We start from the raw sequence: 17,318 nt of genomic DNA, 5'->3' as shown, positions 1-17,318 counted from the left end.
TTCCAGCGTGTGTCATCCCTGAGCCCCATGGGTGCCCGGCGATGACATCCTGCAGCGCCCGGAGAAGGGATAGGAAAGGAACAGTGTTATAAAAGGAAAAATGTTAATTTTATTATCAAGTCTTCTCCATATTTTCATTAACGTTTGTTGAAAAATTGAGGACAAAAGCTCAAATGTGTAAGAGCGTTATGGCCTGGACACACACACACACACACACACACACACACACACACACACACACACACACACACACACACACACACACACACACACACACACACACACACTTTAGCCTCATCTTTGATGACCAATTTGAATTCAGACAACGTCAATCTGCCCTGGACATGCTGCCTCTACTCACCCAAACAATGGATGTCTCTCTGGACATATCTCGTGCTTTTGATATAGTCTGGCATCCCGCCTTACTCTCCAAACTCTTTACCTATGGCATGCAAGGCCAACACCAAAAATGGCTTTCTGACAACTTCTGCTCTCATAGCCAATGTGTGCATCTCAATGAAATCCTTTCATCTCCTCTCTCTCGATCAAGGCTGGAATTCCCCAAAGCAGTGTTCATGGACCAGTCCCATTCCTGATCTTCATTAATGATCTCTCTATCTATTTGCTGATCACTCCACCCTTTGTGGTGCCATTCCTCATCCTTCAGATAGACAGACCGGCTGAAGCCTCTTCCTGCTCTTCATATCTTGATAAAATCATAAGCTGGTGAAATACTTGGAACATGTCTTTCAATCCAGACAAATCTCACACTCTCAAGTTCACTCTTTCTCTCTCTCTCTCTTTCTCTTTCTCCAAAAGGACAACATGGCAAACCTTCCCTTCTACTTTTTAAGCAATCATCTTGAGGAACTTCAGTCACTCAAACTCATGGGTCTCATCATCAGCCATGATCTTTCTTGGGCAAACAACATTTCAAATTTGGCCTCTAAAGCTAGTCGCCATCTGGGCTCCCTCAATCATACAAAGTCCTTCCTTGGTACACCTGAACTCCTATCCATCTACAAACGAGGCTTTCATCCACATATTAATGGGGTCCTGCTCTTTCCTCTGGGCTGGCTCACCTGCCTCACATATTGCTCAGCTTGATGCTTTGGAAAGTAAGGCCTTCAAGATCATATTGGAATCTCCTGTGCTGAAGCTGAGTCTTTGGGCCTATCACTTTTCCAACGCAGACAAATCGGTGATCTCTCTGTCTTCTATCGTCTTCTCCCTGGTCTTGCCCCACTCTGCTCTTTCCATGCTTTGTCCCCTCCAGGTTTCTGCTGAGTGCACACGGTCCATCATCAATCCCCTTCTGGTGAAACAACCCAAATCCATGATCACTGCTCACCTCCACTCATTCGTTCCTCTTTCTCCACACTTGTGGAAGAAACTTCCACATTCACTCCAATCTCATTCTTCCCCCCAGGTCTTCAAGACAGCTGGTCACCACCATCTCAAGTCATCCCCAATCTAAAACCATGATCTTTTCCACCCTCATTACCCCCACCCTAAGCTCTCCTCCTTCTAAATTTCCATCTTTTCCCTCCTGTGAGTTTCCTTCTGTGTCCATATTGTCCTTTCCTGCCCCCATTCCTCCCCATACACATTGTTTGGCAAAGTCTCCCTCTATCTTAGCCTTCAATTCTGCTCTTGGTTTTGAAACACCCCTTACCTCCTCTCTCTACTGTTCCATTTGTCCTGTTACATCCTGATCCATTCAGTGTACTAGCTCTTCCATGAGCCTCGACTACTTATACAAAAAAAACAATGGGGGGACGGACTGACAAATAACATGGGGTGACGGACTATAAAACCTGGCCATCTCATGCCGACGCGAGGCGGACGGGCTAATAAGGCCTATCTCTTCTTTTTGTGACTTTGCCCTTTGACATTTTGACCCAATTATTAATTAGCCATCTCCATATTCTTATCAAAGGTGTATGTTGAAAATTTGATGACAAAAGCTCAAATGGCAAAACAAAAGGGTTATTTTCTGGACAGACAGAAGCTATTGCAAGGCCCTATCTCCTGCTGTGTGGGCGGATGGGCTAAAGATCATCAATGGAAATGGGAGGCAATACGAGATTGAAGAGAACTGCAGCCATGAAGCAATGGGAGGCAAAGACTGGAGCAACATGGAAAGGTGATTCCACAGATGGAAAAAACATTTCCATAGCTTGGAGAAAAGGGGACAAAGGAGTAGAAATGAGTGGAGTGTTTGGGTTTTCTGGCACCACAGGATTTTCTGGCACATCCCAATCTTTCCACCCATGTACAATTGGGCAATCTTTCCACCCATATGCAATGGCATGCAGACATGAGGGGTCAATAATTAAACTCTTGTCTGTCTTTAATGAAAGGTCTTGATGCCACTATCATCATGATGTGCCATACTCGGTTACAGAGTGTCAGCACTGCTAAAGGAGTTTATTAGCATGAGTTATACTGGTTGGTTTTTCATTGCCTTCCAGGAGTAGTTATAGCAGGAATTTGTAATTTGTTCATGGTGCCCATGATAACTGGCCTACTCTTCGTGAAGGACACCTTGGGATCTTTAGCGTCCAACGAAATCTGGCAGATGGGGCACCCTGTTGAATATCCATTATGAATTGATGGAATAGCACACAAATTAATGAATCACCCTACCTGTGAAACATCAGGATGACAGATTATAGCTGGGCCAAGATTCAAACCCAGGCTAGACAGCTTAGATGCGAGTGTGCATACCTCTAGGCCATGCCACTATAGACCCTGGTTATCCAGTACAAAGTGCAAGGTGCAAGGTTTGAGCAACGAGCATATATAATTATGAGGAAGCATCATAATTTCTGACTGGTACGTACAACACTATCAACAGATACACAAATAAATCCACCTGCTTAGCAAAGGTTGGCAGGATGCATTAACAAATAGATAATATGTGATTGCTCAGAATGAAACCTTGTAGGAGCAAAGAAGCAGATACTCACTAGTATCAAGTGTGTCCTGCACAGCAACAAATCCCACTGGTAGGGTTTCCCTATCTCCAACAAGTTTCACATCGACCACTACATTCTCCACATGGCCCTGTACACAACACAATGATATATAAAACATACAGAACAGAGCAAAATACCAGTCGACCACCAGGGGCGGAACCAGGATTTAATTCATATGTTATATCACACAGTTATTTATAGTAGGACAGAGTTATATTGCACACATTTTTGAAAAAAAAAGAAAGAAATGTGGGTTACTTCCCCCAGAATTGGTGTATTTTAGCATGACTGGTGTGGTCTTGCCATACTAAACCCACCTGGAGCAGTGCTATAAGTGACACGTTTACATAGAATGAACTGGGGTCCTTCCCCCAGCTTCAACTTTAGAACTATTGATTTATTTATTTTTACTGCCTAAAACCCACCCACTCACACCCCCAGTGCATAAACCACTTTTGAACTCCTTCTATACAGCGGTTCAGGAGTGCATAAAAGTCAAACAAACAGACACTTCTCAAAAAGTGCATAGAAGTCAAACTTCTCAACTTCTCAAATTATACGATGCACATACAAAAGGAATACTTTGTTCAGTTCATTGCTATTTGGTATGTGAGCCCTTTGCTTTATATAGATTATAGAGGATGATACCTTGCTTGCTTTCATGCTTCCACCCAATTTATATATATTTGAATGTGAAATGTTGTTCCAAATATCCTACAGCACTTTCCATAATTCATTCAAGATGTTTTGTTGCCATTACCTATATAATCTCAATGACTTTCTTATCTGGACTTTGTAAAGGCCACGACATCTTAATGGCTGCTCATCAGCCTCTTCTATGTTCCAGATAATTTTTCACCATCTTCGCTATATATGCTTGGGGTCAATATCATGTTGGAAGATGAATCCTCACACATAACAGTGAGACATGCTCCTGAAGGATTGGCATGATGGACTAGAACCGGCCTGTATCTTTCAGCAGTGTACCTTTGATTGTATGTGAATCTTCAATGCCCATAGCTGAGATGCAGCCCCACACTTGTATTGATCCACCTGCATGCTTCAATGAAGGTGTTGTACATTGAGTGTTATGCACAGAAGTGCCAAAGTTTTGCCAAAAGTTGTCTCAAGTACAAAGTTAAGTTAATTTAAGTACAAAGTGCCAAATTTAAGTCCTGCTAAATAAAGTGGCACTTTGATTGCCAATTGCATGACAAAAATCCCAGTGGAGTACAGTCGGACCTCAATATTCATGGTTCCAACATTCGTGGTACCGCATATTCAGTTCATAGAATGTGACCTGCTTCGACATTCACACCTTGTGTATTCGCAGTAAAAAAAAAAAAAAATTAAACAAATCACGACTGATCTCCTATATTGACCGCTACGCTACTGATATCAATTCAGCCTGATATTATTCTACAGAAACCTGCTCTCTCTTATGCACAATTCCATCACATCTCTTCAATTATCTTACCTATCCTCCTGCTCTTGGCACTCTGAATCCTGTGGTGAGGATGTTACTTTAAAATAACTTGCATTCTCACCACAGAGAAATAATTCTCCTCCTGGAAGACAAATCCAACCGAAGACAATCTCAGATCATTCCACAAAGCTCACACCAAGTGTGTGTCTACTCTCTGGAGAGCCAGAAAACACCATCTGTCCAATCTCAAGAATGACCTTTCAAATTTGTCTCCCTCTAAAACCTGGTGGCACCTTGTCATGACTTGCACCCTCTGCACTCTCCATGCTTTTCCACCGTCAGTTACCTGCAGGATGTACATGGTACACCAGCAACCCCCTCCTAGTGAAACTGCCTAAATCCAGAACCACTACTCACCTCCATTCATTTATTCCTCTTTTCCCACCCGTGGAACCCCTTCCATACTCTCTCCAATCTCATTCTTCCCTCTAGGTCTTCAACAAAGCTGCCCACGACCATCTAAATTCATCCCCCATCCAAAATCATAATCTTTTCTACACCTGCTAAACCACCCCCACCCCTCCAAAACATTTTGCTTGTGTATCCATCTTGTCCACCCTTTGCGTTCTCCCTTACCCCTCATCGTTACCTGCATCCCTTGTTTGTCCGTCTCTGACTATTTTCTCCCTCCACCCTGCTGTTGGTATTTCCCCTTTCTCTTGCTGTTCTCTTTGTTAAATTGAGTCATGATTTGTTCTCTGTCAAAGCTCTTCCACAAGCCTAGACCATGTAGTAAAAAATATATATATTTATTTGCCCCCATTCAAACAATGCCCCCACATTCACGGCATTTTCCAGAAACGTATCCCGCACGAATGTCGGGGTCTGACTGTATATTGTAACCGAACTGATCTTTCCGAAGGAGTTGGACGAGGTCCCATCAGAGGTAAACTCCACAGGATGAGTATTGACTTAAAACCGTGATTACACGTGTATACCAGGCCACGAGCAGAGTAAATATGACCATTTTATTTCATTTGCGCACCAATATTTTGGCACAATTGTATATCTACACGATAATTTATGGATGCTGCAGGTGTAATCTCATCCCAAAAACCACAGTGATGTGAAGGAAAATATTGGGAGTTTAATTATAAAAGGAGAGGGACACAATAAAAATGTGAAAGTGAGATAGACAGGAACCTGCTGGACCACATATTCTAGACAGGTACAAAATCAACGCCCAACCTTAAAACTAAATTTTATACAAGCACATTCACATAGAAAGGACAACACAAAACGAGAGAGAGAAAAAGGGGAGGCAGAATAGTTTGACCCCGCTGCTGGGATGGCACAGCATGGGGTGAGCCCGTTTAGTGACTCGTACCACACACAACTGGCTAAACTAACATGGAGGTTTGGCAGGAAGACAAGGGTCGATCTGTACACTCATCCGAAACACTAATTGGGGTAATTACGGGAAAACTTATTCTGAAATTATGAAATAGCTGACTAAATAATCACTTTACCTCCAGCCTGTTTTAACAGGATCTAAGGCTTGTGGTGGAGCTGCCAGGCACACATGGAGATAATAGATGAATATACACAACATGACCAAAAGTATGCAGACACCCCTCCTAATTAGTGAATTTGACTGTTTCAGCCAAAGCCCTGGTGTTAGACCCTGGTGTTGGGCTAGCGGCTAGGGTGCCGGCTTAGGATCCTAGGATCCTGGGTTCGAATCCCGGTCGATCGCTGAATTAACGCCAGGGGGGTTGACTCAGCCTGTCATCCTTCCGAGGTCGGCAAATTGAGTACCAGTTCACTGGTAATTCCCTGCTTGTCGTTAAAAGGCGGCAAAAAGGGTTGGCGTCAGGAAGGGCATCCGGCCGTAAAACATTGCTTCAAAAAGGGGACCGAAAAACAACAACAACCACAGTTCCCGAAAAAGGCCAACCCCCGCTGGGGAAAAATGGCCTCTAAAGGTGGGGTTTTTTTTGTTTTTGTTTTTTAGCCAAAGCCCTGGTGTTGGGCTAGCGGCTAGGGTGCCAGCTTAGGATCCAAGGATCCTGGGTTCGAATCCTGGTCGATCGCTGAATTACCGCCAGGGGGGATGACTCAGCCTGTCATCCTTCCGAGGTCGGCTAATTGAGTACCAGTTCACTGGTAATTCTCTGTGTGTCGTAAAAAGGCGACAAAACAGGGTTGGCGGCAGGAAGGGCATCCGGCCGTAAAACATTGCTTCAAAAAGGGGACCAAAAAACAACAACAACCACGGTGCCCGAAAAAAGCCAACCCCCGCTTTGCGGGGAAAAATGGCCTCTAAACGGTGGTTTTTTTAGCCACCCCCATTGCTGGCAGGTTTTTTTTTGTTTTTTTTGTATACTGAATCGAGGCTCGTAAAGAGCTAACATTTATTTCACAAACAAATCAACCAGACAAACAAAATATACAAAAAGAGGGAGCGGAAGACAAGATGGGGAGAGATGGGGAAGCACACAAACACAACATCCGAGAGCAGGGAGATGCGTGGAAGGGAGAGGGCCCGGGGGGAGGAGGCGTGGGAAGGGGGGGGGGGAGGGAGAAGTATAAAACACAAGAACACCAAGGACTTCCAGGACAGAAGTTGGTATTTCAAAAAAGTGGAATTGGGGTGAAATTAGCGGGGGTAGAAAAGATCAAGGTTTTGGATGGGGGAAGATAAGAGATGGTGGTGAACAGCTGTTTTAAAGACCTGGAGGGTGGAGTGGGATTGAAGAGAGTGAGGGAGTTTGTTCCAGAGGCGGGAGAAAAGAGGAATGAAGGAGTGAAGGTGAGCAGAGAGTCTTGATTTTGGCAGTTTAACCATAAGAGGGTTGCAGGCAGATCTTGTGCGACCTGTAGGAATATTTGCGGGACAGAGCCCAGAGAGAGCTGGGGGGGCAAGGCCAGAGAGGAGTCGGTAGAAGACGGAAAGACCACCAACCTGCCTGCGGTGAGTGAGTGAGACGCCCTTGGAGTTAGCTTCATCGCGGGAGATTCCAATGATTCTGAATGCTTTGGTTTCAACAGCGTGAAGACGAGCTAGGTGTGAGGCAGGAGCACCAGCCCAGAGGGGAGAGCAGTATTCCATTGAGCTGCGGATGAAAGCCTTGTATGTGGTGAGGAGCTCGGGTGTGCCAAGGAAGGACTTCACACGACGGAGGATGCCCAGTCGGCGACTGGCTTTGGAGGCCAGATTTGAAATGTGGTTTTCCCAGGAAAGATCATGGCAGATAGTGAGACCCAAAAGCTTGAGTGACAGAACTTCTTGGAGAGGATTATTCAGAAAGTGGATGGGAGGGTTGTCCAGTCGGTCTTTTCGGAGAGACATCGTAAGAGTGTGAGATTTGTCAGGATTGAAAGACATGTTCCACTTGTTTGCCCAGTCTGTGATTTTGTCCAGGTCTGCAGAGAGTGAGGAGGCTGCAGACAGCCGATCTGAGGGATGAAGAATGGAGCGACAGAGAGTAGAGTCATCAGCAAAGAGATAGAGAGGATTTTCAAGAGAGTCAGAGAGATCATCGATGAAGACCAGAAAAAGCACAGGGCCCAGAACACTGCCTTGGGGAATTCCAGCCTGAACAGGAAGAGGAGATGAGAGAAACCCATTCAGGGCCACACGTTGACTACGACTAGAGAGGAAGTCCGCCAGCCATGCGTGGAGATTCCCATGGATACCAAAAGGAGAGTTTGGTGAGCAGAGCGGGGTGCCAGACCGTATCGAAGGCACGTGATATGTCAAGGGAGACTGCTCCAATTTCCCGTTTGGCATTGAGGACCTCCATCAATTGTTGAGAAAGCAGAAGCAGCATGTCCAGAGTAGAGTGTCCAGGTCTGAAACCAAATTGATGATCAGAGATCAAGCCATTGGAGAAGAGGAAATATTTCATATCTGAAGCAATGATGGATTCCATGACTTTGCTGATAATTGGGAGGAGGCTGATTGGTCTGTAGTTGCTGGGATCTGTTTTTGCACCTTTTTTGTGCAAAACGGTGATGTTGGCAGATTTCCAAGCAGATGGAAGATGACCTTGAGCAAAAGAGAGGGAGAAGAGAACAGAGAGAGGGAGTGAAAGAGTGGGAGAACAGGATTTTAGGACCCGTGGGCTGATGCCGTCAGGTCCAGTTGCAGAATCAGAGTCGAGGGTTGACAGAAACTTTTCCACCTTGTCAGGAGGAAAGGACAGAGAGTCCAGGAGCAACTGGGTACGACTGGGTATGGTGGGTACAGAGAGGGATGGGTTTTGGACACAAGATTTAGAGGCAAACACAGAGTTGAGGCATTCAGCTTTTTCACGTGCGGAGTCAGCCGTGTGGCCATTTGAGGTGAGGGAGGGGATGGAGGGGTAACAAACACCAGAAACAGATTTGACCAGACGCCACCAGGATTTGGAAGAGGGAGACAGATGAGAGAGTTCGGTCCTGAGAATGGAGAAATATTGTTTCCTGGCTCTCCTGAGGGTGGACACACACTTGTTTAGGGCTTTGTGAAAGGAAATTAGATTTCCTTCCGTTGGATTTGCTTTCCAGGAGACGAAAGCAAGTTGTTTCTGGGCAAGAGCCTCACCACAAGATTCCGTGTACCATGGACGGGAGGAAGGGTATGACACCTGAAGACGAGATGGGATAAATCTGTGCATGAGAGAGAGCAATTTACTTTGGAAGAATTCCCAGGATGAGTTGATGTCAGAGGCGGTAGAGATGGGAGACCAGTCCAGATGATTGATGGCTGCTTGAAGACCGCGCCAGTTGGCCTGAGTGAAATGCCAGACTCGTCGACGCTGAGGAGGCTCTCTGAGAATGGTCAGAGAGATGTCCACTTTAACAAGCACATGATCAGAAGAGCCGATTGGAGCAGAAGAAGAGCAGCAGACATTTTCAGGGAAGTTAGTCATAACCAAGTCCAGAAGAGAAGATGCTCCGTTGACTGAGATCCGGGTCGGGAAATTGACAGATTGTGTCAGTCCCAGTGAGTCACAGAAGTCCTTTGCTGAAGAGCCATGGCTGGTGAGAGCGGTACCCACACCCAGCCAACTCGCATGGTGACAGTTGAAATCACCACATATGAGGAAGAGAGAGTTGGGATGGGTAGATAGAAGTTGGTCCATATTATCAGACAGCGAGATGTAGATTGAGTCATCACTGTTTGGTGGACGGTACAACACACATATGAACAAAAGGTGGGAGCGAAGGGGAAGCCGTAGCCAAAGGTATTCCTGGGGGTGAGGTGGAGAGAGGGCAGAGCAGGGCGAGTGAGGAAGAGAGTTTTTTTTTTTATAAAGATAGCAACCCCACCTCCAGGACGAGGCTCAGGTCTATCATACCGGAGGAGGGAGTAACCTGGGAGAGATACCAAGGAATCAGAGACATCATGAAGGAGGAAAGTTTCTGTTAAGCAGATCACATCTGGTTTGTCAGAAGCAACCTGTATGGAGAGATCAGTCAAGTTTGAGCGAAGGCCCCGGATGTTTGAGGTCCATACTGTTAAGGAAGAGGAGAGGGAGCATCGGATACAGAACAGGGGGGGGGGAGCGGTAGGGTAAGATGTGGAAGAGGAGGAAGAGGTAGGGAGAGCTGTTGAAGGTGTGTCAGAGATTACAGAATAGCTTGGAGAAAGGGAAGAATGGGGCGGACAAAAGGTTTGATGGTGATTGGGTGAGGCGCAGTGAGGTGTTATTTGAGGAGGGGGAAGAGTGAGATGAAGGTGAAAGTTGGAAGGGGGAAGAAGCGGGGAGGACGCTTTGAGGAGGAGGGGTGAGAGGGGAGTCTAAGAGGGGAGGAGCGAGGGAGAGTCTCGGAGGGGAGGGGTGTGGGGGGAGTTTTGGAGGGAAGGGGCAAGGGGGGAGATTTGAAAGGGATGGGTTATGGGGAAGATTTGGAGGGGAGGGGCAAGGGGGAAGATTTGAAAGAGATGGGAGATGGGGATGATTTGGAGGGGAGGGGCAAGGGGGTAGATTTAGAGGGGAGGGGTGATGGGGAAGTTTTGGAGGGGAGGGATGATGGGGAAGTTTTGGAGGGCAAGGGTGATGGGGAAGATTTGGAGGGGAGGGGCAAGGGGGAAAATTTGAAAGAGATGGGTGATGGGGAAGATTTGGAGGGGAGGGGCAATGGGGTAGATTTGGAGGGGAGGGGTGATGGGGAAGTTTTGAAGGGGAGGGGTGATGGGGAAGATTTGGAGGGGAGGGGTGAGATTGGATTTTGAAAAGTGTACGTTTATTGGAAAACGAACATTTATTGCAAAATGAGTTTCTTGAGACATTCGAGTCAAAAATACGTTTGAGGATGCTGAAGGATGGGTGGAGTGCTGGAGAGTTTAGGGAATGAATGAAAGATGCACTATAAGAGATGGAATTTTTTTTTGGAATGAATAGATTTGGTGAGCAAGTCGAAAGCATCCTTTTATAGAAGAAGAAGAAAAAGGTGTTATAGAATATGACAGAATACAGTTCTTCAGGGGACAGATGAAACATTTTTTAACAACGTGATCACAAACAACGTGGTCGAAGAACGAACAAACAAAGAAGAATGAACAACGGAAAGAACAGAGAAGGAAAATATATTTTTTGGGGGGGGGGGGTTTTTGAGGAGATTTTAAAACAAGGAAGTATGGGGTGAAAAGACCGGGAAAACCAGAGACCGAAGTAATTGCAGCGCGATCGAAGAACCGCTGAGACAAAAACAAACCCTCAAGCCAAGGTCGGACACAGTAGCCTACTACACTAGGCCTCAGAATACGCGATACGAAAGAACCGACGATTCTGTACACAGGTATGAAAACCAACACCGAGAATCCTATAAAAGACACCCCAATAGGTACATACACCGAAAGAAAGATACAGTTTCGATAAAAACACAATTGTGAAAAAATTACGTAACTCCAAAAGCGTGCGAGCAGGGACAGCTTTGAATAGATGTCACCTCCAATCTTGCGCATGCGCAAATATCTGGACCTTTCGCCGCATTCCACGGCCCGACACGAACATCAGGTATATACACTGAACATCAAAAGAAACTTATCACTTTCATTTTTTGAAATGTGCAGCTTTACAAACACGTTTCTTCAATTGTAATGGCTGATTATGTAATGGGAACTTGACTTCAATCACCTGGTTGATCTACAATGGCATGCTTGAGTGGTTCTGTATAGGGATCATTCCATTTAAATAATGACCCTCATAATGAAATCCTTCAGTTCTCGTGGTTAGACATTCATTTACTGCTGTCTTTAGTCACTCTAGAGTCTAGAGGCTTCAGACAGGGAAAACAACAAGAAAATTCAGATGCCAGGCCTGACATCTGAACAACATTGTAGGGCAATTGGGATGCTTGAGGCTGGTGTAGGCCAGCAAACAATTGCCCAACGTCTTGGTTGCTCACAACCTGCAATTTCAAACCTGGCCAGGCGTTAGGGTGAAACTGGAACTGTGAATGATGGTCCACAAAGAGGAAGACCATGGGAAACCACCCCAAACCAAGACCACTGGATTGTGCTGCAGCATCTTCGTGATCGATTCCGCCCTGCGACGCAAACAGCTGCAGTGACAAAAGGTCACCACAAAAACCGCATCAGTGTCTCTACTGTGCGGAGGCGCTTGAGAAGTCGGGGCCTGGTGGCAAGACGTCCTTGCAGAGGTCCAGCATTGATCGCAGTGCATTGGCGGAACAGACCAAGATGGTGTCTGCAGCTTCGCCGCCAGACACAGCAACAGTGGAGTGCAGTCTTGTTCAGCGACAAATCCAGATTTTGCCTCCATGCTGCTGATGGGCGTCAATGGGTATGGCGCAGAGGTGGGGAAAGGTATGCATCATGCTGTATTCGCCAGATCAATCGTTGGGGAGGACCCAGTGTGATGGTATGGGCCGGCATTTCCACCCGTTTCAGGACACCGCTGTCGTCATCAAAGGCAATCTCACTAGTCAGCGTTATGTAAATGAAGTTTTGAGACCTCATCTGCTGCCATTTCTCCAGGCTCATCCTGACATTGCAGTTTTCCAGCAGGACAATGCTCGACCCCATGCTGCTCGCCTGAGCACTAACTTCCTCCAGGAACAGGGTGTTGAAGTGATGCCTTGGATGCCTTATTCCCCTTACCTCAATCCCATTGAGCATTTATGGGATGAGCTTGGTTGACGTCTTGCATCGAGGAGACCAATGGCTGTCAATCAGCAAATGCTCATTCAAGGCTTGCAGGAGGAGTGGGACAGACTTCTCCAGGCCCGCATCAGACGCCTGGTACAGAGTATGCGTCGGAGGTGTACAGCCTGCATCACAGCTCAGGGAGGACACACACGATATTGAGGACTGCTGTCATTCTTTCCTTGACTGTTAGGAGTGTTGTGTCCATTCCTGTGTCATTTTGTTTTGACTGTATTCAGGTGCATGCCTTTGTGTTGCAGTGCTGTGACTTTTGTTGCACCACCCCTTGTGATGTTCATGCATTTGGCTTTTTGGGGATTGAGGCAACCTCTTGTTTATTGACATGTGTTTAGGAAAGATAGCTGAACTTTACCTGTGTTCAAGTATTTTCATTTTTGCATGGAGGATTTCAATGAGTGTCCTTCTAAAGATTTGATAAGTTCCTTTTGATGTTGAGTTTATAATCAAGCACACAGCCATGCAATCTCCATAGACAAACATTAGCAGTAGAATGGGCCATACTGAAGAGCTCAGTGACGTTCAACGTAGCACCCTCATAGGATGCCACCTTTCCAACAAGTCAGTTCGTCAAATTTCTGCCCTGCTAGAGCTGCCCCGGTCAACTGTAAGTGCTGTTATTGTGAAGTGAAATGTCTAGGCGAAACAACAGCGCAGCCGTGAAGTGGTAGGCCACACAAGCTCACAGAACGGGACCATCGAGTGCTGAAGCACGTAGCACGTAAACATTGTCTGTCCTCGGTTGCAACACTCACTACCGAGGTCCAAACTGCCTCTGGAAGCAACGTAGGCACAACAACTGTTCATCGGGAGCTTCATGAAATGGGTTTCCATGGCCGAGCAGCCGCACACAAGCCTAAGATCACCATGGGCAATGCCAAGCGTCGGCTGGAATGGTGTAAAGCTCGCAGCCATTGGTCTCTGGAGCAGAAGAAACGCGTTCTCTGGAATGATGAATCACGCTTCACCATCTGGCAGTAAGACGGACGAATCTGGGTTTGGAGGATGCCAGGAAAACGCGACCTACCCGAATGCATAGTGCCAACTGTAAAGTTTGGTGGAGGAGGAATAATGGTCTGGGGCTGTTTTTCATGGTTCGGGCTAGGCCCCTTAGTTCCAGTGAAGGGAAATCCTAACGCTATAGCATACAATGACATTCCAGACGATTTTGTGCTTCCAACTTTGTGGCAACAGTTTGGGGAAGGCCCTTTCCTGTTTCAGCATGACAATGGCCTCGTACACAAAGCGCGGTCCCCATACAGAAATGGTTTATCAAGATTGGTGTGCAAGAACTTGTCTGGCATGCACAGACCCCTGACCTCAACCTCATCGAACACCTTTGGGATGAATTGAAACGCCGACTGCGAGCCAGGCCTAATCGCCCAACATCAGTGCCCAACCTTACGAATGCTCTTGTGGCTGAATGGAAGCAAATCCCCACAACAATATTCCAACATCTCGTGGAAAGCCTTCCCAGCAGAGTGGAGGCTGTTATAGCAGCAATGGGGGGACCAACTCTATATTAATGCCCATGATTTTGGAACGAGATGTTCGATGTTCGGGCGTCCACATACTTTTGGTCATGTAGTGTACAACACACAACACGACTTAGACAAGAAAAACACAACCACTGAGCTTGAGGGAAGTGCCATCACTTCCTGGGGCACTCTGGGTACCAACAAAGTCAAAACAATGGTGCCGCTTTTTCGTCACAATCATCTTGTCGTTCACTGTGCTATGCAGTATTTCATTTTTACACGCGAGATGTGATTCTATCACATACGATTTGCATTCTACACCCAGCTTTTACAGTTTCCAAAATTATTTCAAATAGTGTATATAAAAAGTATGTCTATATGTCGAGACATAGCTAAGTTGAAATGGGGATCCATACTAGTTAGGATGTTATGTTAACTTGATCTGTGTGGCATATGTTAGAACACTTTCTGGAACCAGGGACCGGTTAGAGTGAAGTCGTGCTGTTTTTTTTCTGCATGCTGGGAAATGGAATATTGTAGAAGCTCGGTGGGGAAGTGTGATTCATGCATGTCCTCTCTGTACAACCAGGCAAGGTAAGAAGGGGTGGAAGCAGAGGGCTTCACGTTGAATGTGTCAGTGTTCCGTGTGTGGCTCACACTCTGAGAAAAGTAGGTTGGCATGGCAGCGGCCATAATGAGGTCCTGGAGGGCTCGCTGCAATTGGCAGCCTGCGAGGTGGAACAGGATTGGTTGGGGCGGCATCAGTGACATCACCCCACCCACATTTCCATGGCAGGAGCGACATGCCGCATCAGTGGCCAGTGCCGGGCCATGAATGAAGGACACTTGAGGGGATGGGAAGTGGCCGTGGGGAGGAGTGGTAAAAAAGGCCACCCATGGACGCTGACGAGGAGTAGAGCCGAAACAGGCAGTTAGGTATGAGACAGTCGAGAGCACGAGGGCAACAGCACCCATGAGCAGTCGTCGTAGGCTGAGCTCCGCAACTTGTGAAGTACTGCTACTGGAGTACCCGCCCAGGTGGCGATTTCTGCCATGCTGCCTGCACAGCAGAACAGTATCTTTTGAAGTCCTTTCCTGACTCGCATTTGTTCATCATGAGAGATTGATTGCTCGAGGCTAGTCATAAGAGATCGATTGATTGATCGGTAATTAAGTGGTATTTAATTACGATTCACTTTTGAAGTCGATACTTTCGCCCAGAATTCTTCATTTATGTTCTCTTCCCATTAAACCCTTCATATTCATTAAGGACGCTTGAATGCCTCATTCCCACCTGCCGTGCACGTGAACCATCTCGGCATTTTGGTAGTCACCTGAAGGGGGTGAGGGGAAGGGATTTATTCAATCAACCTTCACTTTTGGATCTGCACCTAAATTGGAACATAACCTGTTTGTAGAGACGGGCAGGATACAGATTCCATCCGGAGAAGGAAATGCACTTACCACTCAAGGGCAGCTTCCCTTAATTTGGATTTTCTCAAAGCACATTGTGTTGGCATGGTGGAGCCGCATTAGCAAGCACCCCTCAAAGATGAGAACACATGAGTTTTTGATGAGCACCGCCTTAATTATCTTCAAAAGGGGTGCTGAAATTTACCCAAATACCCAGTTTTCATGCACTCATTTGGAGTTCCCTTATTATGCATGCAAAGTTTTGGGCCACAAGGTTCCATGGTTTTGGAGTTATGGAGGAGACACACTGACACACACGCTCTTTTATTATTACAGACTAGCCGAAACCTGTGGAACATCCACGGAAGGGAGGATGTGGTGTATGGACAGAGTGTACCATTATGGATGGCATAGGGGAGCGCTCATGGGATCTTCTTCTTCCGATAACTTAGAGAGAAAAAATTGGAGCTTAAGTCCAATCAGTCCTCTCTGCTCGAAGTGCTCAGGCCATGCCTTCCCGCTCTCATACTTTTATTTCCGTTCGGTGTAGAAAGAGATTGACATATCGTTCGTCTGTTTTCAGCTCGTTATCTTTAAGCTTCCTTACATCTCACCACCTGCTACACCTCTCTGAGTTACGAGGATTTATGCAACGCACCCCGAGTATCGCAACGTCACTCCATTTAACTTTATTAAAATGACGATAAAGACGTTTCCTTATATATCCTAATTTAAAATGTTCAAGGGAATAAAAAGACCATTTGGTTCACACCACTCGACTGTCCAATCAGCGGATGGCTCGCTTCGCCTTCGCCCAGCAGACGCCAATATGATGGCATCGTAAGATGGCGTCGTATCGGCAGTTAATCGGATGCTTTTGGGCCCCAACGTCGGCTAATTCAGATTTTTCGAGTATGGCTGTACGTGATAAACAAAGAGCGCGGTTCATAGATCGTAAATCCATTAGTGCTGTGGGCATCGGGTCACTGGGTGCGGCGTAAAAGGGATAACAAAGTCGAGTCCTTACGGTATTATTATATAGATACTTCATGTTAACCAATATTAAATTGATTTTCACAGAAATTTAAATTATTATCTACCCCCATTGTACACTTTTATCTTCCCACCAATAAAAAGTTAAATCAACCCAAACTTTTTGCACAGTACTAAACATATGTGCAGTGATTCCTCACTAAACATTGATTTGGATAACTTTGTTTTGTTACGTCATCGATAAAATAGGGAACAAATCGGTAGTGGACAAAAAATGGAAACACCAATGTAAAGTCACTTAATAGGGTGTTGGTCCACTACGTGCAGCCACTAGGGCCTGTGTGCGTCATTGCATAGAGTCAACCAGCGCAGGAACTCTGCAGGAGGGATGCTGCACCCTTCTTCCATGAGAAAGTCAAATCAACTCACACCTGTTTGATGGAGGGGGAACACGCTGTTTCAGGCGTCATTCCAAATATCCCATAAATGCTCGATTGGGTTCAGATCTGGTGACTGACTAAAAAGGCCATGAAATATGGATAATATCATGTCATGCTTATCAAACCATTGGGCGACCACAAGTGCCCTGTGAATGGGGGCATTGCCATCCTGGAAGACACCCCTCCTGGCAGGAAAAATACTGCAATATAGGGTGAAGATGATCACTTAGTACAATTAAACCTGCTTTCCCTGCTTTCTAATTGGCATTGACCCTGCTTTCTAAGGGAATAACTGCACCCTAAAGCATGCCAGAAAAATGCACTCCACAACATTACAGAACCACCAAAACCCTTCAGTGTTGGAACCAAGCACTCAGGGTTGTGGAGTTCTTTAGGTTGGTGCCACATGTG

General features: G+C 46.2%; 1 protein-coding gene across 5 annotated transcripts in view; it reads right to left on the bottom strand.

The window, feature by feature from the left end:
- The window catches only part of MVB12B (multivesicular body subunit 12B), a 235,584-nt gene that overhangs the window by 189,011 nt on the left and 29,255 nt on the right, over positions 1-17,318 (bottom strand). For all 5 annotated transcript variants that reach the window (XM_068124870.2, XM_068124873.2, XM_068124874.2 and 2 more), the window contains one exon: positions 2,973-3,069. In XM_068124870.2, coding sequence (XP_067980971.1) covers positions 2,973-3,069 — 97 coding nt within the window. The remainder of the gene's footprint in view (positions 1-2,972; positions 3,070-17,318) is intronic.

The sequence above is a fragment of the Myxine glutinosa genome, chromosome 8 (assembly GCF_964187855.1).
Source record: "Myxine glutinosa chromosome 8, kmMyxGlut1.1, whole genome shotgun sequence".
NCBI classification, from domain to species: Eukaryota; Metazoa; Chordata; class Myxini; order Myxiniformes; family Myxinidae; genus Myxine; species Myxine glutinosa.
This window is presented reverse-complemented; position numbering and strand designations above follow the sequence as displayed.